General features: G+C 38.6%; 1 protein-coding gene, 1 long non-coding RNA gene, 1 other non-coding gene and 1 pseudogene across 3 annotated transcripts; 2 read left to right on the forward strand and 2 right to left on the reverse strand.

The window, feature by feature from the left end:
- Positions 1-1,580: 1,580 nt before the first annotated feature.
- LOC120121195 (40S ribosomal protein S15-like) lies at positions 1,581-10,244 on the reverse strand (the record flags this gene model as incomplete). The annotated part of the gene is made up of 2 exons (XM_039140616.1): positions 1,581-1,967; positions 10,212-10,244. Coding segments are annotated over 2 exons (420 nt in total), but the record flags the coding sequence as incomplete, so codon positions are not given.
- On the reverse strand, positions 3,386-5,642 carry LOC120121169 (annotated as a pseudogene).
- On the forward strand, positions 5,931-7,201 carry LOC120121179. The gene is made up of 3 exons (XR_005515964.1): positions 5,931-6,224; positions 6,482-6,577; positions 6,820-7,201. It is a non-coding gene; the product is annotated as an uncharacterized LOC120121179 (long non-coding RNA).
- Positions 6,002-6,197, forward strand: LOC120121198. The gene has a single exon (XR_005515969.1). It is a non-coding gene; the product is annotated as a U2 spliceosomal RNA (small nuclear RNA).
- Positions 10,245-27,367: the final 17,123 nt, after the last annotated feature.

The following is a 27,367-nucleotide window of genomic DNA, read 5'->3' on the forward strand; positions in this document are numbered from 1 at the left end:
CCTGAAGGAGATAAAAAGTGCATATTAAAGCAATATGAATATGGGCATTTCATTCAATAATTTGATGAAGAAACAGCATAACATTCTGCCAATGACAAATTGATCATCTCGGAAGGCATTGAGATAGTTTAACTTCTAACATAGAAGCACGCAGAGTAAATGTCATTGAGGAAGCCAACTTGTGGATATCGGATGAGACAATACGAAGCCATAAATCATATAATCATGTAAACCGGGAAGCATTAGGTCTATTGCTATTCATTCAAGAATAATTGTCAATCTAGTAGCAGCTACGAGAAAAACTCAGCATCATCTATGGGTTATGATGAAACCGAGAGAAAATTTAATGAACATCAAAACTATGTTTCAAGACAAAATTTAACAAAAACAGTCAACTAAATGTTTGAACGATCACGCAGATAGCTGATAGCCTTATTCAAAAGGGATTATCATGACTGACCTTCATATCAACTTCTATCATTGTTTACATATCAAATTTCAATCTTTTACCGAAATTTTAAAGCTTATGTTATTCAGACTTGAGTAAGAGTATCAACCATAATCAGTAGAATTGTTATTTAGTCCCTTCAAAATGGTAAAATATTAAATAAAATAATTTAAACAAAGAACCGGTTAACCGTATTATGGTATTAATCACTGCCTTAGAAGCGAATTCGTCTCGATGTGTGTAATCTTTATAATGGACGAATGACCTCCTGAAGTTAGCATGACTCTCCAAATTTCGTGCACCCGAAAGATGGAGTGGACTTAATGGTATTACTCTTCTCTCAAAACTCAAAAAGATACTCTGAATAGGTTTATAAAAACCAAGAAGGGTGTTTCTAAAACAAACAATTTGTTTAAGGATGATTTTTCTTGAACTGCATACGAAATAAAAAAAATTAAACATCCACATCCATTTATGATTCAATATAGGGGTAAATGGTAAAATACCAAATAGCAGATACAAAATAATTAATTGTCATAAATATTATTTTAATGGCCATAAAATATATTAAATATTTTGTAACGGCTATAAATGGTAAAATAAACTCTGATAAATAATATTTTATCAGGAAGGTCTTGTTTAAAAAAAATACATATGAATCGAATGAGACAACGCCAAATGGTTCATACCCAATATAAATATCTTTGTATTACCAACAAAAATAACTAGTTAATCAAACATTAGAACTTTTTTAAGGCTTAAGTGCTCCATTGCCCCCTGAGCTACATCATTTGTACCGAATTGTCCCTTAAAGTATTTTTCAGGATGTTTTGCCCCTTGAATTTTAAATCGTTATCCCGTTTGCCCTAAACCGTTAACTATGTTAAAAATATCATGGGTAAATTATATATTTAGTCACTCAACTATTCTCACGATCCTATTTTAGTCGTCCAACTATTTTATTTTTCATAATCATCACTAAACTTAAGTTTTTATACCATTTTAGTCATCAAATTCAATTCTAATTTATTTTTAAAATTTTTAAGATATAAGAATTTATTAAAGAAAACGTAATATTTGATCTTGACACGTTTAAACACTAAAAATTAATGAAAGACATACTTAAAAATTACTAATCTAAAGCGATACCAGGTTTACCATGCTTAACTGGCTTGTACGAAATGGAAAATTCCGCAAGGTAATGGCTAATCATTTTAGGCTTGACTTCAACCTGGTTAAATGTCTTTCCATTGTACACACCAGTTATGCTTCCAATCATTTTGGGTATAATTACCATGTTCCGCAAGTGGGTTCTCACTGGTTCTAGTTTCTCACCTGCTGGGGCATCCCTTTTCGCCTTCCGGAGTTTCTTAATTAAAGCCATCGGTTTTCTCTTGAGACCCCTTTGGAACCTTCTACGAGCACGAGCAGGGGGGAAGAGCTTGACAAGCTCATCGGTGGACATATCAAGGAGAGCATCCAAATCAACGCCTCTGAAGCTAAATTTCTTGAACGTTCTCTTCTCAGGTTGATTAGTTATTTACCAAAGGATCTGTTGATGAGTTAATTATTATCCTCGTCTATATCGATGATATGGTGCTTGCAGGCTTTACTTGAAGACACTCACTGGTGTAAAATTATTTCTTCGTTATTTTTTAGTTGAATGGATTCATTTAAACACAACATAAAAAGAAGCTTTTGTTTCAAGCCAATGGAACTTGCTTATTTAAGCAACATACATATTCAAATAAAATAAAAACAAGCAATCTGCAAATGAATGAACAAAGAGGAAAACCCAAAGGGTATTTATTTCATGTAAAAGTTGAAGAATTCTGGGGAAAATTCTAGCCTGTCTTCCTCAAGATTTTTGGACACTTTGAAACTGCTTCCATGGCGGAGGTATCATCAATGGCGGAACCTTTCAAGAGGCCTGCAAGCAGTTCTCACTTCTCCCCTATCATAAAAGAAGTCTATTTTACCAAATTTCATTTCTTCATCCACCTGTTCCGTAAACATTCAACTTCAGGTTTTGAAACTTATGCAGTGGCCGCTAGTTTTTTTTTTCGGAGTTTGAAGTAATCTAAACCTTGTTTAGATTAAACAAAAGGGGAAAAACCAGAAAGAGAGAAGAAGAAGAAGACGTGCAATTAAATTAGGTGGCTAAAATGGAATAGAAACTTAAGTTTAATGATTATTTTGAAAGAAAAAATAATTAAGTGACGGAAACAGAACCATAAAAATAATTGAGTGACTGAATATGTATTTTACCCATGATGTTTTTGACGAAATTAACAATTTATGACAAACGAGATAACGCTTTAAACTTTAGGAGGCAAAACGTCCCAAAAATACTTACAAATAATATAGTAAGGAGGCAATGGGGCATTTAAACTTTGTTTTTTTTAACGAACCTTTCTTTGGTTGCAATTGCGTATAAAAATTTCAATTTTAAAGAAAATATAATTTATGTAATAAAACAAATATAAATGTACCATTCATTACTATTTTCCGAATTCATCAGTAAAAAAAATTCCTTCATTTTTATGGTTCGTCTTTTGGTAAATAAATTATTAAATCGCAGAAACCCAAAAGTAAATATGGCTCCCTCAAAGATTTTATTTGTAGTAAAAGAATGGCGATAAAACAATTCCTTGCAAACTTTTCTTTTTTTTGTTATCCTCCGGTTCTAAGGTTTCACTTTGATTAATTTAGACCGACCCAGGTTGCATACTTGATTTTAATGGGTGAGTCGATTTGCTGTATACACAAAGGCTCGAACTCGAGAATTTACTTAAGCAATATCAAATTACTTATCACTTGAACCAACCTCGTTGGTAATTCCTTGCAAACTTTAACCGTGACTCATGAAATCACATACATTGATAGCCAACACAGGGTACGGAAAATGGGTATATCAAAGAGCAAAGTTTCAGCTGTTCAAGGGTTGCTCATAAAGAGTGCTTTGCACTGCTCCGCTGTATCCACAGGGTTGGCAACTGCAAAAATAGTAATAATAAGCCTGAAGCTTTCATTGGCATAAATGTTTTGGAAAATTTTGCTGTGTTTTAGAGTAATGTGGACTTTCAATGCATAACTGGCCTGTGTGTCCTACTGTTCTATCTGATTCATAAATTTCATGATCGTTCCCCCCTGATCACAAAACACCGAGGCAATATCGTTAGGCCACATGAAAGCACATAAACTTATGTGAACATAATTAAGGTATAGATTGAAAGAAAGCCGATGACCAAAGGGTGATGACAGTATATCTATGTGGTCTGAACTGCAGAGCATGGTGATCGTAAGATTTGAATCGAATAAGAAACCAACCTTGTAAGTTTTGTCACCAAAGAAATGAATCTCTTTAAATTCTTCAAGGTATCTCAAGCAGTATGTTTTGTCCCAACTCAGTAGGAAAACCTGTTATGAGAAAAACGCAGCAATGATCAATTCAATGAACCAGTACTCAAATATGTTTAACTGCAAATCGTATGTGTTGCTCACGTCAAAGCTTATTTGTCCCCCAATTGAGAATGTCAAGTTGAGGTGAGAAAACTTATCTCTAAGCACCGAAACCATTTTCGGGTGGATGTTGTGAACCTGGAAGCAAAGCGTTTGTATTTGTGTAAGCATACATCTATAAGATCTACACTATAAAACTACAAGTTCCATACGGTATATTTACCTTGTCATACATTTCAAATTCATCCCTTTCCTCTTGGCTGCATTTTCGCCCAATTGGAGATACATTAAGCATCCCACTTCGGAATTCTATGAATGTGCCCCTAAACAAAAAGTTGATAAAGGGCTGGTGTTATTTAGCACAAATGATAAAAAGAAAATGCATGGAGTTCAACTAGACTTAGATATGAACTTCGTTCTTCCTCGCCTTTTTATTGGGATATGCAAGTCAGCAATATAATGCAGTGTAAAGTTTATAAATTCCTGCACAATCATTTGCAATCTATGAGCAAATACTTGAGAACATACGTCAATATATTCTCTGCAGATGCAGTATTTTGACCTATCATTCAAACAGCACTTGAACTATGTGAAAATCGGATACTCTAGTCATCCCACATTCAATTTTGATAAAGAAGAGCATAAAGATAGAAGGGGTTCTCGATATCATCGTTAATCGGACATTTAGGTAGACATCAGAAGCACTAATCATAAATTGCTAATAGAAGTCAATGGCATCCTAACAACAGTATATCCTGAGATTTTTCATTATGCAATCCTTTATAGATCTTCAATAGGATATGATCACATCTAAGAAGGGGGGAAATCTAATCTTAAGCTTTTCTTCTCCCAAGAACGATTTCAAGCTCTGGAAACCGGAAAAAGAGACTCGTTAGAGAAATGTAGATCACCTTAAATGGACCGAGACATTGCATGCTGTGAGTTATACTTCGGTGCCGATGAGTTTTCCATCTTTATGAGCAACAAGCCCATTTTCAGAAAATACATAATCATAGTCATTAACAACAACTACATCGAAAATGTAAACTATGGTTAACAAACATAGAGAAACAATGAAAGAACAACATTTCATAGTTACAAGTACAATGTCTAGAGCTGAAGAAAACCTGATTCCCCGAGTTGCTCAGATATTTTAGCGAGGTCAGATCCACCCACTACTCCAACAGTAACAGCCTACAATTGAAATAAAACATGATAAATTCCCTTCCAAAAATGTCTTTTTTTTTTCTTTCTAAAATTACAATATTTACCTTCTTCAGTTCCTTCATGAACTCTAACATCTTGGGAGTAGCCACCTATTTACCATTCCAAATCAATGATACACTCAACGGTAAAGAAGAAATGAAGAAAATACAATGCCAAGAGCTCCACTTAAATTCAAAAACCCAAAAATCATATCACCAAAATTTAGGGGATTAAGGAGGAGATTAAGTACCTTTCTTGGAGCTGTAAGAGTTCCATCAACATCAAATAAAGCAATCAAACCAGGTTTTCTGACAGCCATTGAAGTTTATTAATTTTCCTCCTCCTGCCATCAAAATTACAAAGCTTTAAAATTGAAAAACATAAAAGCCACACTCTTATGATAAGAAATGGAAATTTAGAACCAGAGAAAAGGTGGGGATAAACTGAAATTTTCTGACTGGGATTTTTTGACGGGATATCGGAAATCTCGAGTTAAAACAGTGAAACAAAAGCACAGGCATACATCTTTAATATCGAATCTCATGTTTAAGTTAAACTGTGAATCTTAAAAGCAAAGAGATCGATTTCAAATATTGTGTTTTTAGCTGTTATTTTTAAGATCATATAGACATGAAGAAAAAAGATGAAACCAGAAATGGAAGACGGAGATTTGTGGGGGGATGAATAGAAGGAGAAAGATCATCTCCAATGAATTGCCTGTAAAATCAAAGGTGTTCTGTTCCGTTCAGCCTTTAGTTCCCGGGAGCAATTCACTTACAACGAGGGCGCTGAATATATTGTATTGTCCTATCCCACATCTTTAGAATATAAAGAAACGAGGCCAGAAGGTGCATTTAAAAGAAGCCGGGTTGGACTGGAGAACTCATACCTTTCTCGGCCTTTTGGCTAAGATCAAGTGTAGTATCTGTTCTTATCAGTTTAATATCTGATACGTGGGTCAATGGCCCACACGATATTAAATTTATTTTTTGAGGGGGAGGGCTCACTACAGTAGCTTGCTACTGGTGCCCTCGAGCGTTGCCCAAGTGTTGCACTATTGCTTAGGCCTGGCGCACCCCACCCAATTCCAGTTCTAATGATTTTTAAGGTAAACTGTAGTTCAAGTAATGCGTCTACTCTACTCTGCTTAAATGAAATTTAATGTTTGTTATCTAGTGTAATGGTTTTTTATTCGCTGAATACTTATCAAAAATTACAAGTACGTTCTTTTAAAGAAAATTTGTTTTCACTGATTCTATTATATGGTATGGACAAACAGAGCTTATTCAATGTTTGGATGAGTAAGACACATTTTTGGCTTTCTGCATTATGCCATTAATATTTAGCTTTTCCACTTGGTTCCAGGTTTAATTGCAGGCCCTATGACAAGAAGTATGGCACCATTCAAAAATAAATTGAAGCTTTGGACGAGATGGGCATGCATATATAATAATAGAAACGGTATACTAATAATCGTCTAAACGATACTATTCATTTATTTCTATTCATTCAACTATCTGAAAAGATGTAGAGTAAAAAAAATTAGTCATGAAATGGATCCTACCCCCTCTCTTAAGATATATGCGCAGCATTCATAATTTATCCTTCGAAAAATGATCCATTAGTCTACTAGTAGAATGGTTATTTCAGTTTTCCTGATTTTTGTTTTTTTTAATGTTCATGCGTATCTTTGAATATTTTAGATGCAAAGGAACAACTCAACAAGACTAAAGATCAAATTTCTTCGACACGAGCTAACTAATCAATGCAAAACAATAAGAGACAGTAGTGTGAGATGTGCATCTGCATCGACAAAGTGGATGCTTTAAGATGTGACGAATAAATAAATAAAATGTTCTCTCTGATGTGAGAACTTCTGGTAATCCCAACTCATTTTATTTAATCTGTAACTTCTGGGAATCTTGACGGGACCAAATAATCCAAAAACAACTGAAACGTGATTGTAATGATATTAACAAAAACATCAGAACTTACAATCAGCTAACTTCAAGATTTGTCGATATCACAGTGAAACCAAAACAAGCTCAACACAACTTATTGATAAAGTTATCAAATCCACTGCAAATAAACAAGTACATGTTTGCTAAACTGGGCCAAACTCATGCTGGTTTGAAGCGCCATTGGTACTTTCATCAACGGCCCCAGCCAAACTTCAATAATCTTTGTTCCCGAAGTTCTTGCACCAGAGCTGTGAAGAAATCGGACGAACAGGCTCATGAGGCCGTTGCTGCAACAAAAATGACATATTGATATGGTAATACAAGGTATGGGGATAAATAAAGACATGCATGTTCAGAAGAAATCACCCGATTTAGTTAAAGTTTCAAAGCGACTCATTGCTCTATACATCTAATTTCTACACAAACTAGTTTGATCAGCTGAGACCATAGGACCACTTAAGGAGATAAAAAGTGCATACTAAAGCAATATGAATATGGGCATTTCATTCAATAATTTGATGAAGAAACAACATAACATTCTGCCAATGACAAATTGATCATCTTGGAAGGCGTAGATATAGTCTACTTCTAACATACAAGCATGCAGAGTAAATGTCATTGAGGAAGCCGACTTGTGGATATCGGATGAGACAACACGAAGCCATAAATCATATAATCATATAAAACCGGGAAGCATTAGGTCTATTGCTATTCATTCAAGAATAATTGTCAATCTAGCAGCTACGAGAAAAACTCGAGCTTCTCGACATCATTTATGGGTTATGATGAAACCGAGAGAAAATTTAATGAACATCAAAACTATTTTTCAAGACAAAATTTAACAAAAACAGTCAACTAAATGTTTGAACGATCACACAGATAACTGATAGCCTTATTCAAAAGGGATTATCATGATTGACCTTCATATCCACTTCTATCGTTGTTTACATATCAAATCTCAAGCTTTTACCTAAATTTTATATCAACCATAACCGGTAGAGTTGTTATTTAGTCCCTTCAAAATTGTAACTTTTTAAAGTATTATATGGTAAAATTATATCCCCCCACTAAAATGATAACCCTAGAATTTAATCCATTCAAAAACGGTAAAACTAAATTAATACAATGTTAAAAATGTATTTTGGTCTTTGAATTTTTTTTTAATTCCCCCCCCCCCGGGCATTTTTTCCTGGCTTCGTCCCTGACTACATGATTGACCACATCCATAACCAAAGACTTAGCATGAACACTTTATAAAAGTTCGAATCATCTCAAAATGCTTTAAACTTAGAGCCAACAATTTCAATTAGTTAGTGCTAACAGAGGTTTTATTTCTAAATAGCGATTAAAAACAGTAATAAAGATAGAACAGCGGGGGAGGTAGGATTAATAAACCTCGAGCTCGGTTGATTTCACGGCAATAGGGATGCAGATGAGGAAGACGCCGAACATGGCAAAGGCAGTGTTGCGACGCCAGTGCTTGGGGAGGCAGTATGGACCTCCGGACATGCTCCACACCTTCTTCCTGAAATCCTCAGCTCCATGGTCCATGCCCTTGCCCATGCTCTCCCCCTCCCATTTTTTTGCCCAAATTTAATCGATCGATGGATTGAATCTCTGACCACAAAAGTAATTAGATCTAATAAAGAACTAAAAAAAGTACACCATAATGGAAAGAAAAGAATAACAATAACAATAAATGAGCGAAAAGGGGAAGGGATATTTGATGATTGGGCTACCTAAGAGAAATTGCAGGTCAAGAACAACGATCTGCAGAGGCTGTTATTTGATCTACGTTCAAGTTAGGGGATGCAAAACAAAAAATCAGTTGATAACAGAAAACATTTATTTGGATTCTATGAAAGAACAAATGAAGGTTATCGGAAGTCACGAAAGATGAAACTGAACTTCTTAAATAGTGAGAATGGAAAATAAAAATGGTAGACTAATAGATCCCAGGGTTCTATGAGATTTTCCTTATGCTTTTATATAGGAGTATTTCTCATCACTGTTCTTATTTATTACGATGATTGAACAATAACCGAATGCATTGAATATATAACTCTCAACGGTTTGGTATCGAATATCTGACATTTCTAATCCTTAAATCTAAGAACTTAAAGAATAACAACAGTTCTTTGCTAGTACTTCTTTTACGTTGAGCCTTTCAATGCAATCAAACAGAAAATTCCATGGGTGCCATATCTTAGGACACCAAACTATATAATTGAATAAATCTTCCTCTATCCGTGGCAGGTCGAGTATTCATTTTCCTTCATCTTCTTCAAGCTCTTCATATTTTTATAGAGATTTCTCCGAAAAAAGCAGAGAAAATTCAACCACTATTTTTTAAAAACAAATATTTTATGTTCTCTAGAGTACACAAGTTAGCAGCAGATTTCATGGAAATTTTATATCTCTGAAGTAATGGTAGTATGAAATTTATACAATGTAAGAAGTTCTAAATCTTCTGTTTGAAAATTCTGGGTTTATGAATAATGAGTGCTACTAAGATAACTATATACGACAGCCAGAGCACGTATATATACATGAGAAAAGGACCCAAAAACCTATTTGGCTAGCATACCTCATTGTTAGATTTGTCTAGAAATTAAGTTGACAAGTTGAAAATTTCATCTTGGTTGGTGGCCAACTTATTGGAAATTTCATCTTGGTTGGTGGCCAAACTTTAAACATGTGAATTTCATATTTGGTGGCTAACTTGTACACATTGGAAAATTCTTTGGTAGGTGGCCAAACTTTGAACATATTGTTCTTGAAACTTAACTATAAATAGGCCTAAGTATTTCCATTAGAAATTATCCCAAAAATAAGTTCTCTCTTCCTCTTGTATTCTTCATTCTCCCACTTTGGGAATTCCAAAGAATTCCATTTGTTGTAATATTGGCGATATAGTGAAGTTATCATCCGGTGTGGTGCCCGATGAGTAGACAATATTCTCGTCGAACCTCGTAAATTTGGTGTTTTCTCTCCTTTATTATTTTTTATTCGGTTCTTTTCCATTGTGTTTCAATATTCAATAGTTTGACAGGTTTATCCGCTGTGCAACCTTTGGTGGTTTTAATCTTGACATTTTAGGTTAATTTTAAAACTACGTTCGTGTGGGAAATAACCCGTTTTCCCCAACAATTGGCATCAGAGCTTCGGTTGAGGTTATCCTGGTGGTTCCGTTGCTGAAAAGATACAGTTCGTGATATTGAATATTGTTCGTTAGAATTAAAATGCCAAAATACGGATCAGTTGAGACATCAAGCTCTTCATCTGGACCGGTGAGGAGGGTGATGTCAAATGCAAATTTCTTGGTGGAGTAGTTCGATGGATCCGGTCATTTTGGCATGTGGCAAGGCGAGGTGTTAGACGCTTTATTCCAACAAGGTCTAGACATCGCCATTGAGGAAGAAAAGCCCGAATATATGAAGGAGAAAGAATGGGGAACAATAATTCGTTTGGCGTGTAGCACGATTCGATCTTGTCTTTTCAGGGAGCAGAAGTATGACTACAAGAATGAGACTTCTGCAAGTAAGATGTGGAAAGCTTTGGAGGAAAAATTCCTGAAGAAAAGCTCTCAGAATCGTCTCCACATGAAGAAAAGATTGTTTAGATTTGATTATCAACCAGGCACCAGTATGAATGAACACATCACTGCGTTCAATGAGCTAGTGGAAGACTTATTGGGCATGGATGAAACATTCAAAGATGAAGATTTGTCTTTGATGTTGTTGTCATATCTTCCAGATGAATTTGAGCACCTTGAGACAACGTTACTTCATGGTAAGGATAATGTTACCCTTAAAGATGTAACTGCTGCTTTGTATAGTTATGAACTCAGGAAGAAAACCAAGAAGGAGAGCAAGTACGAAGCAGCAGAGGCCATGGTGGCAAGAGGTCGCTCGAAAAGTCAAAAGCCAAAGTGGAGAGGGAGATCAAAGTCGAAGTCCAGACTGGGAAAAGATGAATGTGCCTTTTGTCATGAGAAAGGCCATTGGAAGAAAGATTGTCCGAAGCTGAAGAAGAAAGGAAAAGCTGCTCCAGATGCATGTGTTACAGAGCATGATGCATATGACTCTGACATATCATTGGTTGATTCATCAACAACATTCCATTCCGATGAGTGGATATTAGATTCGGGTTGCACCTATCATATGTCCCCTAATCGGGAGTGGTTCTCCGATATAGTGGAACTAAATGCATGAGTTATTTATATGGGCAATGACAATGCCTGTTAAACTATTGGGATATGTTCAATTCGATTGAAGAATCAAGATGGATCAACCAGAGTTCTGACGGATGTCCGATACGTGCCCAGTTTGAAGAAAAATCTCATCTCGTTGGGAACCTTAGAATCCAAAGGCTCAGTAGTCACTATGAGAGATGGAGTTTTAAAAGTCACATATGGCGCACTTGTGATGATGAAGGGCATCAAGAAAAATAATTTGTATTACTACCAAGGTAGTACAATTATTAGAGCAGTTACAGCAGCTTCCGGAGGTGATGATTTGGACGCAACCCAGTTGTGGCATATGCGGTTGGGACATGCTGGAGAGAAATCCTTGCAAATTCTGGCAAAGAAAGGATTGTTGAAAGGTGCAAAGGCTTGCAAATTGAACTTTTGCGAGCATTGTGTTCTGGGAAAGCAGAAGAGAGTGAAGTTTGGCACCACTATACATAATACAAAAGGTATTATAGATTATATTCACTCAGATGTATGGGGTCCTTCAAAGACATTGTCTTTGGGAGGAAACTATTATTTTGTAACTTTTGTAGATGACTTTTCCAGAAGAGTTTGGGTGTATCCGATGAAGTCTAAAGATGAAGTGCTTCAAAATTTCCTGAAATGGAAAAATATGATCGAGAACCAGACTGGTAGAAAGATCAAACGTCTTAGGACAGACAATGGAGGGGAATATAAAAGTGACCCATTCTTTGACGTTTGCCATGAGTATGGTATTGTTCGACACTTCACTGTTAGACATACACCACAACAGAATGGGGTGGCAGAGCGTATGAATCGAACACTATTGGAGAAAGTTTGATGTATGTTGTCTAATGCTGGGTTAGGCAAGGCATTTTGGGCTGAGGTTGTGACATATGATGGCCATCTCATTAATCGTCTGCTGTCATCAGCGATAGGAGAAAAAATATCATTGGAGGTATGGTCTGGAAAACCTGCTACTGATTATGATTCCTTACATGTATTTGGATCCACTGCTTATTATCATGTGAAGGAATCCAAGCTTGATCCGAGAGCAAAGAAGGCTCTCTTTATGGGAATCACCCATGGAGTGAAGGGATTCCACCTTTGGTGTTTAGACACCAAGAAGGTAATTTGTAGCAGAGATGTTACCTTTGATGAATCTGCCCTAGTAAAGAAGGTAACAAGTGAAGCTGTCCAGACAAGTAGTACTCCGCAGCAGGTGGAGCATACTCCAAAACAGGTGGAGTTTCAGCAGATGATGATCCCAAAAGTTGATGTAGCTGATTCTTCAACTCCAATAGAAGAATCAGAAGATGAAGAGGTTCAAACCTAAGAACCATTGGAGACACCAGAAACACTTGCAGTTACAAGGCCAAGGAGAGAAATTCGTAGACCTGCTCTATTTGTTGATATGGTGGCCTATGCTCTTCCAGTTGTTGATGATGATATCCCTATCACTTACCAAGAAGCAATACAAAGCTTGAAAAGTGATAAGTGGAAAAGTGCCATGGATGAAGAAATGCAATCTCTCCAAAAGAACGACACTTGGAAACTGGCACAATTACCGAAAGGTAAAAGAGCCATTGGATGCAAGTGGGTATTTGTAAAGAAAGATGGATCTCATAACAAGAAAGATGTTCGCTACAAGGCACGGTTGGTAGCTAAAGGCTACGCTCAAAAGAAGGGAATCGACTACAATGAAGTATTTTCCCCTGTTGTGAAGCATTCCTTCATTAGAATATTGTTGGCCTTAGTAGCACAGTTGAATTTGGAGCTAGCTCAACTTGATGTAAAGACGGCTTTCTTGCACGGTGATTTAGAAGAGGAGATCTATATGACACAGCCAGAAGGATACAAAGATGGTGGTTGTGAGAAATGGGTTTGTAAGCTAAACAAATAGCTATATGGATTGAAGCAATCTCCGAGGCAGTGGTACAAGCGATTTGATAGCTTTATGAGGAGGCAAAAGTATACTATAAGCAAATATGATCATTGTGTGTATTTGCAAAAGCTCAAAGATGGATCTTTCATTTATCTTCTCTTGTACGTTGACGATATGTTGATCGCTTCGAAGAGTCAAAAGGAGATAGACAAATTAAAGGCTCAGTTGAATCAAGAGTTTGAGATGAAAGATCTAGGTGAAGCCAAGAAGATTCTTGGTATGGAGATAAACAGAGATAGACAGAGAGGGAAGCTTTGTTTAACACAGAAGCAGTATCTGAGAAAGGTATTACAATGTTTTGGCATGAATGAAAATACCAAATATGTAAGTATCCCATTGGCTTCTCATTTGAAACTTAGTTCTCAATTATCTCCTAAAACTAACGAAGAACGAGTGTATATGACAAAAGTTCCATATGCTAATGCAGTTGGGAGCTTGATGTATGCAATGGTGTGTATATGTCCTGACATTTCACAAGCAGTTGGAGTTGTGAGTAGGTACATGCATGATCCTAGAGAAGGACATTGGCAAGCTGTGAAATGGATTCTACGGTATCTCCAACAAACCGTGGATGTTGGTTTAGTTTTTGAACAGGATGAAGCACTTGGTCAGTGTATTGTTGGATATGTTGATTCCGATTATGCTGGTGATTTGGATAAGCGTCGATAAACTACTGGGTATTTGTTTACTCTTGCTAAAGCCCTAGTAAGTTGGAAGTCTACATTGCAATCTACGGTGGCATTGTCTACTACAGAGGCAGAATACATGGCAGTTTCAGAGGCTGTAAAGGAAGCAATTTGGCTTAACGGGTTGATGGAAGACTTGGGAGTTGTTCAAAGTCACATTAGTCTCTATTGTGACAGTCAGAGCGATATTCACTTAGCGAAAAATCAAGTCTACCATTCAAGGACTAAGCATATCGACGTGAGGTATCACTTTATGCGGGAGATCTTTGAAGAAGGAAAGATTCTACTTCAGAAAATTGCGACATCAGAAAATCCTGCAGATATGATGACCAAGGTGGTAACAGTAATCAAGTTCAATCATTGTTTGAACTTGATTAACATCCTGAAAGTATGAACACCTTCGGGTGTGTGGCGCTTGTGAGCGCAATTAGAGGCACTACAAATTTGGGGAGTTGGAGAAGTTGAGTAGGCTTGGTAATTTCAAGCCAAGGTGGAGATTTTTTAGATTTGTCTAGAACTTAAGTTGACAAGTTGGAAATTTCATCTTGGTTGGTGGCCAACTTATTGGAAATTTCATCTTGGTTGGTGGCCAAACTTTGAACATGTGAATTTCATATTTGGTGGCTAACTTGTACACATTGGAAAATTCTTTGGTAGGTGGCCAAACTTTGAACATATTGTTCTTGAAACTCAACTATAAATAGGCCTAAGTATTTCCATTAGAAATCATCCCAAAAACAAGTTCTCTCTTCCTCTTGTATTCTTCATTCTCCCACTTTGGGAATTCCAAAGAATTACATTTGTTGTAATATTGGCGATATAGTGAAGTTATCATTCGGTGTGGTGCCCGAGGAATAGACGATATTCTCGTCGAACCTCGTAAATTTGGTGTGTTCTCTCCTTTATTGTTTTTTATTCGGTTCTTTTCCATTGTGTTTCAATATTCAATTGTTTGATAGGTTTATCCGCTGTGTAACCTTTGATGGTTTTAATCTTGACATTTTAGGTCAATTTTAAAACTACGTTCGTATGGGAAATAACCCGTTTCCCCCAACACTCATCACCATATTCGTTTATAGTGTATGTGGATATATATATACATATACATAGGTGATTGGCTTCATTGTCAACTTCGAATAAACAGGAAATCGGGTGGTGTGATGGCAACTAATCATCCAAAACCAATTTACAATATGCCTATAAATGCCGTCTCATTCGATCATTATGTCCTTGCCAGTTCCGGAATAAGACGTTGACGTAGATCATCTGATGCACCAGCCAGTTCTGCAGTCGAAATGTGTAAGAAGATGAAAAGATAAAAAAGTAAACAAGATTAGCTTGCCTTGATCTGTGAAATTGAATAAAGGAGGTAGAGCTCGGCCGTTCAGTAAGCATGCAGTCGGGTCTCTTCATTGAAGAAGGGATGTACGCAAGCCTCCTACTGAAAGCCGGGAAACAAACACACAGGTGAAACTTTGTGAACAACATTGCTAGTCAATTGCTGCCATTTCAAAGTGCCAATAAGCATAAATGCATGCAGCTGAAAACAGCAATACTATAAGGTGAAATACTCACAGGAGAGCAACGTAGGTTTGGCAAATACTGGAGCAGCCTTGATATGAGATCCACTGCTTCAGGGGGTATTCTCCGGTTAAAAATCTCCAATTATTGCTTTGAGTAAGATTTCCGTTTTTCTTACAACACGTGTGCACGTATAAGGTAATTAGAAGATGATCGGATAAGCATACCTTATGCCATGGAATTGCTTTGATCCGAGGGAATTTGAATTCGGTATATTTTGGATTCATACATTTGATTTCTTCTTGTCGACACATATTTTGTCCGAGCATATGGCATTTACACATGCTATCATTTATAACTTATAGTATATATATACTATATAATATGTATGTACTATGCTATATCTTATACATATTAATTTTTGGTTACAGGCCCACAATTATTACAGCAGCCCGTTTTGCAAAGGACACGTGACTCAACAGGGGCCCAAGACGCGAATTAGGGATTGTTTTCCCAAACCTTAGCAGACTCTCACTCCAGTGTTGCCTCAAAAAACCCCATCTCGCGCGCCTAATGCAGCTTTTTTCGGTCAATCCGAGTTCTCCGGCGCAAGATTCTCAACCATGAACAACAAATCTGTTAGCATTAATGTTCTACTAGGAATCAAACACAAAAAAGAGAGGCATTCGAACCCTATAAATACATGTAATCAAAACTATTTGAGGGGAGATCTGACACTGGATTCACACACGAAATCACTGTGTAACAACTACTCACACACAATAGCCAAGAAAGTTCAAGCACTTGTCAATATTTTCGAAAAAGATAATAAAAAGGTATCGTTTTTTTACCTTGGTTTGTGCTTCATCGTTGCATGTTGATTTGTTGCTGGGTTTTTCGCTTGGAAACGACCAAAAAGACGAACGGCCGAGGACCATATGGGTTTTTTTTTTCGAGACTTGTTTTCGAGATCTACACCCCGGTAGGCCTATTTTTAAAAAAATCTTTCGGTTTTTGAAGAGGGAATTCAAAAAGCTTTTGGAAAAGTAAAATTTTTTTGGGTTTTGCCGCCGATGACTGGCAGCCGGCGCCGATCAGAGGCGGTCGGCGAGGCGGCGCGAGGAGGCCAACGGTTGGTTTCTGGAAAATGTTGCCTGTGTTCTTCATTTCTGAAGAACAAGGCAGAGAAAAGAAGAGATGGGGTTGCTCTCGGGCGAGAGAAGAAGAGAAAATGAAATGAAAAAAAAACATTTGATCCGTTTATATCAGATCCGCGTTTTGCAATAAATTAGGGTAAACTACCCTTTTGGTCCCTCGCAGCTTCTAAAGATTTATCTTGACCCTGATATTGCTTTGAATTTTGACCTCTAGCCTGCAGTTCTTTCATTTTAGTCCTTTCTCGGGATTTTAGTTTTAATTATCTTTTTATATTACATTATAATATTTATATATATTTTATATTATTATTAGTTTTTTTTTTACACATTCGTATATATTTATTATTAGTATAGTATTATTTCACTTATATGTTATATTATATATATATATGTATATATGTACACATTTTGTATTTTACCCTATTTGTTTACTTCTTTATTATTATATTTATTTACATTAGTTTTAATTACCTTTTTATATTACATTATAATATTTATATATATTTTATACTATTATTAGTTTTTTATACATTCGTATACATTTATTATTAGTATAGTATTATTTCATTTATGTGTTATATTATATATATATATATGTATATATGTACACATTTTGTATTTTACCCTATTTTTTTACTTCTTTATTATCATATTTATTTACATTATTTATTTTTTTTCTATTATTATTATATTTTTTCCTCCCTCTTATATTTAGCTATTATATAAATGGTATTAATGTTATTATATGTTTGTATTAACTTTATGTGTTTTACTTTATACGCTATTATGTTACAATTTTTTTTCTATTATTGTTATATATATATATATTTTCTTATTTTATTTTCATTATTTTTTTTATTATTATTTTACATGTACATATTTGATTATGGTGATTTATTTTAGTTTTATTTATTTATTACTATTATATATATCTTTTTATTTTTCCCATTGTTTATATCTTTATCGTTATTACCACCATATACATTATTTTTATACTCTGTATTTTCCTCATCTTATTTGTTTTCCATTTTACCTTAGGTGTTTTTATTTGCATTCTTTATCTAATATGTGTCTTGATTTTCTAAGGGTACAATTTAAGCAATCTAAGGTAAGTAATTTGGATCGGCATTTTACATTTTAATTTAAATTTACAACTTTCTTAATTAAAGACAACTGGAAATTATATAGTACCGAAAGGGCAGTTCAAGGGTGCTAATCCTTTCTTAGCTGTAACCGACTCCCGAATCTGACATATCTTTGGTAAGACGCAGATCAGGTAAGGTATAAGGTATCCGATTAACCTATTTATTTTAAATAAATAATCGGTGGCGACTCCAATCCATATTTTTTAAGTCGAAGCCCAATTCCGGGGCACAACCGAAAGACGGTTGCGACAGCTTGGCGACTCCACTGGGGACACAGGTAAGTGGGTCAGGCTAAGGTAATTTCCAGTTGTCTTTTTAATGAAAAGGGTAAGTTTGAACTTTAAGGTAACATTTCGATCCTTATTACTTACTTTTGGTTATATTTTTTCGAGTAAATAGTTGGACTGACCGTTTTCTAATGATTTCAGTTTTCCAAACTTTTTTCATCCAAAGGCTCTATACCCGAGCTCCGAACCCTTTAAGTGGGGGTGAAAGCGACGCATTCGTGTGAATTTATTCACCGCATATGCCTAGCGAGTAGCCTTCGGGATTCATATACCTTATGTCTTCGTGTGAATTTATTCTCCGCATAGACATAAGGGAATGTGTCCCCTCGAGTTTAACTTAGTCCACACAAGCCTGTGATGGGTTTAGGACTAAGGGTCTGGTAAGCCCAAGGGGGCACCAGCAAGGAGAACTCGGGTACCGTTTTTAGAACCTAAACCAGGAGACTTCGAAGAAATAGAGCCTACCCCAAAACCACATTCCAAAACCTAGGACAATTGTTTCCTAATCATTTGTTTTTTCTTATGTTTTTATTGCCATTTATTTCTTGTTGTTTTTATTTATTTCCATTTATTTTTATTTTACTAACCATTTGCCTTTGTGTTTGTTTTTAGCATTTGCATCATAACAAGAGGCCATTGATCCCTAAAAAGACGTTCATTACACACAAAATAATCTGAATTAATGGATAAAGGTGTTGTAATACAAGAGATTAAAAACCCTGAGGTACGACTATGGTCCGAGAAGACTCAGAAGGAAAAGGGAGACAGTCTTCAAGACAGCTATGTGTCAGAGCTGGTTAGCTACGCCTCGATCAGCCTAAAACAGAATGACGTACAAGAGCTCCGGGATATCTGGGATAGTTGGAAGAATGAGGTGAAACAGAAGTTCAGTCAACGGTACGGTGATGTTGCACTTTTGCTTCATGTTAAGATTGATGAGCCCTTAATTAGAGCCTTGGTTCAATTCTGGAACCCGGGATACAGTTGCTTCACCTTTAACCGGGAAGACATGGTGCCCACCATAGAAGAGTACACTACACTGCTGCATTGTGAAAACATCAAACTCGAGCGGGCCTACCTTAAGCACATTAAAAGTCAACCTTTCAAAAATACACTAGCTAAGGTTGCCGGAGTTGATGAAAAATGGGTAACTGACCGAGCTCGATGTAAGGGTAGTGGAGAAGGAATCGCTTGGCTTCATATCAAACAACTAATGAAGCACCATCCTGATGAGTGGAAGACAATAGACCTGTTTGCATTAGGTCTGTATGGTCTAATTTTATTCCCAAAGACCTTGGGATACATCGATGCCACCGTAGTGGAGCTATTCGAACAACTCTCGAGAAGAGTCAATCCAGCACCAGCCATCTTGGCTGAGACCTTTCGATCTCTCAATCATTGCCGGAGAACTGGCGGAGGAAGATTCACCGGGTGCATTCAGCTCCTTCAAGTCTGGATTCACAGCCACTTCTGGAAGACTGACGGGGTTGCCTACCGCCGTTTCAGCACCACCTATTCACCTCTAGGTGAATTTATTACCTTAAAATGGCATGAAGGCGCCTCGAAAGAAAAATGGATGAAGGTCTTTACGCATCTTCAAGACCGAGATATTGTTTGGAGAGCCCCTTGGTTATTCCTCAGTGATGTTCTTTTTCGATGTGGTGACTCCGACACTGTGACCTTACTTGGACTTTGGGGAGCAGTCGGGTATGCTCCGCTATTAGCACTTAGACAATATGGAGCACGTCAGTTTGTCCCAGCAACATGCGGGTTAGCTAGATCAGAGTTTGAGTATCACGGCGACAGCTATAAGAAGATGATCAAAGAAGTAGCCGATTCGTGGAGGAAAGTATTCCGGATGGATGTTGTAGCTGCCAGAAGTATGCTCACTCCGGATTATGTGGAGTGGCGAAGATTGAGAAAGAATGACAATATCCCTGTGCCAGACTGTGATGACACCCGGACCATGGAGGAACATCTCAGGCATGTCCCTTCTGAACTCGAGATAGCCAAGACCGAGTTTGAAGCCGTGAATAATGAGCTGAAGCAAAGGATAAAGGAACTTGAAGCTGAACGTTATCAGTGGAAGCTTGATGCTGACTCTCAGAAAGATCGGGCAGAAAAACTGGAAAAAGAACAAAAAAGAGTCCGTTTTGAGCTCGAAGACTTGAGAAAGGGGTATCAAGATAAGGTCAAGGATAACTCCAAGTTAAAGGTAACCTCTGAATACTGGAAAGACGAAGCTCATAGCCTGAAAAGGAAGTTCGAGGGGCCTGATGAGAGAGCTTGGAAAGAACAAACAAAGACTGCCCAAAGACGCTTGGCAGATAGTCAATATCAGAACCAACACTTGAGAGTTCGGGTAGCTAACTTAGAGAAACAGCATGAGAAAGATGGCAAGACGATAGCTGAGTTAGAAGCTATTATAGATGGGTTCAACAGGCAAGCAAACGAGCTTCAGATGGTGCCCTTCGACGGAGGACTACAATGGCGTTTCCGTTGGGAACAAGCACAACGTAGGGTGAGGGCCCGAGACGCAACCATCCGAGATTTCCTGGATCAAGTGCAAAAAGCAGCCCGTCATCTTCAAGGCCTAGCAAGGGAAGCTGGTGTGGTTCGATAAGGCATTCAACCAGTGACAGATGAAGGCAGAAGACTTGTCAACCTACTGGAAGCTGTTCGGGGTCTAGAGGATTTAGTCCGAATGTATCTTTAATCTGTTTTTATGTCTCTAAAAAGATAAAACATTTTTGTCTGAATAAGGATTATTTATAATAATGAACACTTTTCTGGATCAATGCCTCCAATTGCATACATCATACATTGCATTTCTTGCATTTTATATTTCATGTTTGTTTATTTTATATTTTCCATGTTTTTACATTCATATTAACTAACAGAACATGTCTCAGACACCGAGCTTACCACCGCAAGCATCAGACACACATCACCCGCACAATACTCGAGCAAAAAAGAGACAAATGGAAGCCAGAATAGAGAAGATCGAAGAACACATGGCAAGACTTCAAAAGGAGCTAGAAGATAAGATGGCTCAGAACAGTGAAAGTACTCTTGAGTCCATCAAGAAAAATCAGGAGTCCTTGGTCGACCAAATCGTAGCCAAGTTGTCAGGTCTACAGCAAGCTAGTGCGTCAGGGGGCATCTCTTCCGAGGGGGTGGCCATACCACCAACCCCGCAAGTGGTTCTCTCACCCGGAATATTACCCGGGGACGCATCTGCTACTAAAGGGAAAGCAGCACTACCCGGGGACTCATTCGCTACCAAAGCAAAAGTTGCACCTGCTGTGAAGATACAAACTTCTACAATCATCCCTGATGATCATCCGGATGATTATAATGTCCCAGACTTTGACGAGGAAGATAAAGCCAAAAGATGGAAGAAAAGATAAAAATATTAGAAGATCAAATAAAGATGGTCCAGGGAGACCATGATTATTATGGAGTGGACGCATTGGAGCTAAGCCTAGTTCCAGACTTGGTGCTTCCACCAAAGTTTAAAATTCCTGAGTTTGAGAAGTTCGACGGGAATAGCTGCCCTTCAGCCCATATCACTATGTTCTGTCGAAAGATGACAGGATATGGAGGGAATGATCAACTCCTGATCCATTGTTTTCAGGAGAGCCTGTCCGGTTCAGCTATTCGGTGGTACAACCAGCTTAGCCGAACTCATATCAAGACGTGGAAAGACTTAGCCAAGTCTTTCCTGGAGCAGTATAAGCATATCAACGATATGAGACCAGACCGGGTCATGTTACAAAGCCTGGAGAAGAAACACAATGAGAGTTTCCGACAATACACACATAGATGGAGGGATTTATCTGTGCAAGTTCATCCACCTTTGGATGAAAAGGAAACTAGAAAGCTGTTTGTACAGACCCTGAGGGCACCTTACTTCGGGCATTTGGTAGCAATCACGTCGGGGAGTTTTTCAGATTTAGTCATGGCCGGCGAAATGATCGAGTTGGCCATTAAACAAGGAAAGATTGAGGGAGGAGACTCCAGTAAAAAGCCTTCCACGAAAAACAAGGAGCGAGAGATCAACAATGTGAACACCTACAACGTCAACAAGGGGGTTACGATCTCAAGCTCAAATTCCACAGCAGCTGTACCCTCCGATACTTCTAGACAGAACCAGAGAGAACCGAGAAGAGAAAGGGAAAGGGAGCAGTTTGACCCCATTCCCATGACGTATAAAGAATTATACCAACAGCTCTTCGACACCCATGCAGTGTCGCCTTATCCTATGAATCCAATAAATCCCCCTTACCCGAAATGGTATGATGAGAGCGCTCACTGCGAATATCATGGCGGTGTGCAGGGGCATTCGATTGAAAGTTGTCTCGCATTCAAGAGACTTGTGCAACGGATGAGAAACAAGAATTGGATCACTTTCAACTCCGGAGCACCAAATGTCGCCCAGAATCCCTTGCCCAATCATCAAGAGACAGGAATCAATGCCGTTACTACCGAAGGGGGCAGGAAAATTAAATTGAGTGTTTCAGAGGTTAAATCTCCTTTGGCTTGGGTATGGAGCCAAATGGTAAAGGCAGGATTTCTTGCACCATATTCAGACACGATAGAAAACGAAGATGGTAACCATTGTTGTTACCACAACAAAGAAGGGCATAAAGTGCAAGATTGCCCAGAGTTTAGATTGTTAGTCCAGCTCATGATGGATCGAAAGGAGTTGGAATTTTACGAAGAAATTCAAGATTCTTGGGAAGCAGATGTTTGTGCCACCGGAGAATCATCAGATAGAAAATTTGGTAGGGGTAGCCCTTTGATAATTACCCCTAAGGCAAGTATGACAGTGACAACACCAGCCAAGGTGGTAATCTCCGCACCGCGGCCTTTTCAATATAAGGACAATCGGCAAGTGCCATGGAAGTACGAATGTCAGGTGAGTACTTCCGGAGGAGGTAATAGTAAAGTGGGGCAAAGACCACTGGAACCGTTCAAGGAAGATGTGCTAGTTGTCAATGAACCTATAAAGGAGGAAGAAGCTAAAGAGTTCCTCAAGATCTTGAAACACAGCGAGTACAACATTGTAGAACAGCTCCACAACTTACCTACACGTACTTCAATGCTAGCACTATTTTTAAGCTCGGAAGCACACCGAGAAGCGTTGTTGAATGTCCTTAATCAAACGTTCGTGCCACAAGACATACCAGTCAGCAAGATGGATCGACTGGTAAACAATATTCAAGCTGATAATCTCATCTCGTTTTCAGATGATGAGATTCCATCAGGAGGAAGAGGCCGAACGAAGGCATTACACATTACTACCTACTGTAAGGGGCACGCTTTACCAAGTGTCTTAATCGATAATGGTTCAGCCTTGAACGTGATGCCTTTGATTACATTGAAGAGGCTGCCAATAGATACCTCTCATATGAGAGCTTGTCAGAATGTGGTCCGAGCATTTGATGGGACCAAAAGAGAGGTAATCGGAAAGATTGAGGTACCATTGACCATCGGACCAGCCACCTATGATGTTGAGTTCCTTGTGATGGATATCATGCCGTCCTATAGCTGTCTTTTGGGAAGGCCATGGATTCATCAAGCAGGTGCAGTACCCTCCACGTTGCACCAGAAAGTTAAATTTGTCATTAACGGGGCCTTGGTAATTATCAACGCTGAGGAAGATATCGTGGCAAGCGTGACCACGGAGGCTCCATACATCGAAGTAGACGAGGAAGCGGTAGAATGTTCGTTCCGCTCCTTGGAGTTTGTGAATGCCACATTTGTGGCAGAAGGAAAAAGAATCCCAAGACCTCGACTCTCCAAATGCACAAGGATGGAGATCAAGCAAACTCTAGGCCGAGGCGCCAGAACCGGGAGAGGTTTTGGGAAATATTTGCAAGGGGTGATCAATCCTGTCATTCCTATCACAAAATTAGACCAATTTGGGCTCGGTTTTCAGCCCAGTTATCATGAAAAGAGAAAGGAGATCCAAAAGAACCGGGAGAGAAGATTGGCCAGATTGACTGGGAACGAATTTCAAAGGAAGCCCATGACATTCCCGCCGCTTTTCAGAACATTCAAGTCAGGTGGTTATGTGTTTGAGACCACCACATCCGAGTTAGAAACGGCTCTGGAAGATCTGAGCGTTAATGTCGTGACCACAGAAGAGGTTGACAACGGAGATAGATCCGGGATATGCCTTCCGCCACATGGGTTCGTGCCTAGCAGTTGGTCGGTGGAAGAACTACCTGTGGTTTACAAGAATCTTTCAGAGTAATATTCGAACTATCCCTATTTGCCTATACCCGGGGCAATAGGTGATCTTTTGTAAGGGTGAATAAATGTTTTGTTTAAGTTTAATAAAAGATGCATTTTTTTCATGGCAAACAAATTTTTCTTTTATGTTTGAATTCATTCTCTATCTCCTTCATTCCAGTACTTCATTTCCAGTTACTCTCAAAGTTAGTTTTTTACCATTCCGTGTGGGATATTATCCTCTCACACATACACATCTTCCTCCTTTCAGGTTCCCAGATAATGATAATGTGGGCACTAATGACCCTGATCCGGAGGTGGATTTTGAATCGACCATTTGTCTTGGGGAATTTGAAGAATGCGATAATGAAGAAGGGTACAACTTGCCTACCGAATTGTTGAGAATGATAGAAAAAGAAGAAAAGCAAATACTGCCACATGAGGAGGCGATCGAAATCTTAAATTTGGGCACTGAGGAAGATCGAAAGGAGGTTAAAATCGGCACAACTCTTTCGACTGAAGCAAGAAAAAACCTGATAGCCTTACTTCAGGAGTACGAAGATGTGTTTGCTTGGTCGTATCAAGACATGCCGGGACTAGACACAGATATGGTAGTTCACAAACTGCCAATCAAACCAGAATTCAAACCAGTGCAGCAAAAACTGAGAAGAATGCGACCAGAAATGCTCCTTAAGATCAAGGAAGAAGTCAAGAAGCAATTTGATGCCGGTTTTCTCCAAGTGGCCAAATACCCTGAGTGGGTGGCCAACATAGTGCCTGTGCTGAAAAAGGACGGGAAAGTACGCATGTGTGTCGATTACCGGGACCTTAATAAGGCCAGTCCCAAGGACAACTTTCCTCTGCCACACATAGACACTCTGGTGGACAATACAGCCGGGAACGCCTACTTTTCATTCATGGATGGATTTTCGAGGTACAATCAGATCAAGATGCATCCCGAAGACATGGAGAAGACCACTTTCGTCACAATGTGGGGAACTTTCTGTTACAAAGTGATGCCTTTCGGATTAAAGAATGCTGGGGCAACATATCAGAGAGCTATGGTGACCCTGTTCCATGACATGATGCACAAAGAAATCGAGGTTTATGTCGACGACATGATTGTCAAGGCACAAACCGAGAATGAACATATCAAGAATCTGAGGAAGCTCTTCCAGAGATTGAGAAAGTTCCAACTGAGACTAAACCCTAGCAAGTGTACCTTCGGGGTAACATCTGGAAAACTATTAGGCTTTATAGTCAGCAGGAGAGGCATACAGGTCGATCCTGATAAGGTTAAGGCTATCCAGAATCTACCTCCACCACGAACCCAAAAAGAAGTCCGAGGTTTTCTGGGCAGACTAAACTACATAGCTCGGTTCATCTCTCAGTTAACCGACAAATGTGACCCCATCTTTCGTCTCCTCCGGAAAAATAGCCCTGGAGCATGGGATAAAAATTGTCAGATTGCATTTGAGAAGGTAAAAGAGTACTTGTCTCACACTCCTGTCCTGATGTCCCCTATCCCAGGAAAACCTCTGTTTTTGTATCTCTCCATATTCGAGAACTCCATGGGGTGTGTTCTGGGTCAACACGATGAGTCTGGGAAGAAGGAAAGAGCCATCTACTACTTAAGCAAGAAGTTCACCGATGGCGAGGTCCGATATCCTCCTATTGAGAAGGTTTGTTGTGCCCTGATATGGGCTACAAAAAGACTTCGACAATACATGTTGTATCACACCACTTGGCTGATTTCCAAGTTAGACCCATTAAAATACATGATGGGTGTACCTGCTCTATCCGGAAGGTTAGCTCGATGGCAGATGCTTTTGTCTGAATTTGACATCGAATACGTGAGCCAGAAAGCGGTAAAAGGCAGCGCCATATCCGATTTTTTTGGCAAGCAGAACTGATGAGAGCTATGAGCCGCTGGACTTTGATTTCCCGGACGAGGACTTAATGGCCATATCTTTAGAGGAAGCAAGCATTTCAACGGACGGTTCCTGGAGAATGCACTTCGATGGGGCATCAAATGCACTAGGACATGGCGTCGGGGCAATTCTAGTCTCCCCAGAAGGGAGTCACTACCCATTTACCAGCAGACTGAACTTTGATTGTACCAATAACATGGCAGAATATGAAGCCTGTGTCTTGGGAATTCGGGCTGCACTGGGACAAAATATAAAGACTTTGCGGGTGTATGGAGACTCAGCCTTAGTAATCTATCAGCTCCGAGGAGAGTGGGAAACCAAGGATATAAAGCTGTTAGATTACCGAAAACTAGTGTTGGATCTGCTCGAAGAGTTCGACGAAGTCACCTTCCACTACGTGCCTAGAGAAGAAAATCAAATGGCTGACGCTTTAGCTACCTTGGCTGCCACATTCAAGGCTGGCGGGGAGTCTGAAATGATGCCAATTAACATGCAGTCGTATGAGTACCCAGCTCATTGTTACCAAATTGAAGAAGTGAAAGATACTAAGCCTTGGTACTTCGACATTCTGCAGTATATCAAGCATCGGAGTTATCCAGAGAAAGCCACCGAAACCGATAAGAGAACCCTTAGAAAGTTGGCAGCTGGATACGTCCTTGACAGAGAGGTTTTATACAAGAAAAGCCATAACCAAGTTCTGTTAAGGTGCGTCGATGCTGAAGAGGCAAAAATGATAGTGGAAGAAGTACATGATGGGGTTTGTGGAGCACATGCAAATGGGCATATGATGTCAAGACAAATAATGAGATGCGGATATTTTTGGTCCACACTGGAAAGTGATTGCATCAACTATGCTAGGAGATGTCATAAATGTCAGATTTATGGAGACAAGATAAATGTTCCACCCCATCCACTTCATGTAATGACGTCACCATGGCCTTTTTCCGTGTGGGGCATGGACGTTATCGGGCAAATCCATCCGAAGGCTTCGAATGGTCACCGTTTCATTCTCGTAGCAATTGACTATTTCACGAAATGGGTAGAGGCTGCGTCATACGCCAGTGTCACTCAATCCACTATTTGCAAGTTTCTGAAGAAAGAAATTATATGTCGGTATGGTCTACCTGAAAGGATTATCACCGATAACGCAACAAACTTGAACAAC

Source organism: Hibiscus syriacus, unplaced genomic scaffold (assembly GCF_006381635.1).
Source record: "Hibiscus syriacus cultivar Baekdansim isolate YM2019G1 unplaced genomic scaffold, ASM638163v2 tig00110361_pilon, whole genome shotgun sequence".
In the NCBI taxonomy this organism is placed as follows: Eukaryota; Viridiplantae; Streptophyta; class Magnoliopsida; order Malvales; family Malvaceae; genus Hibiscus; species Hibiscus syriacus.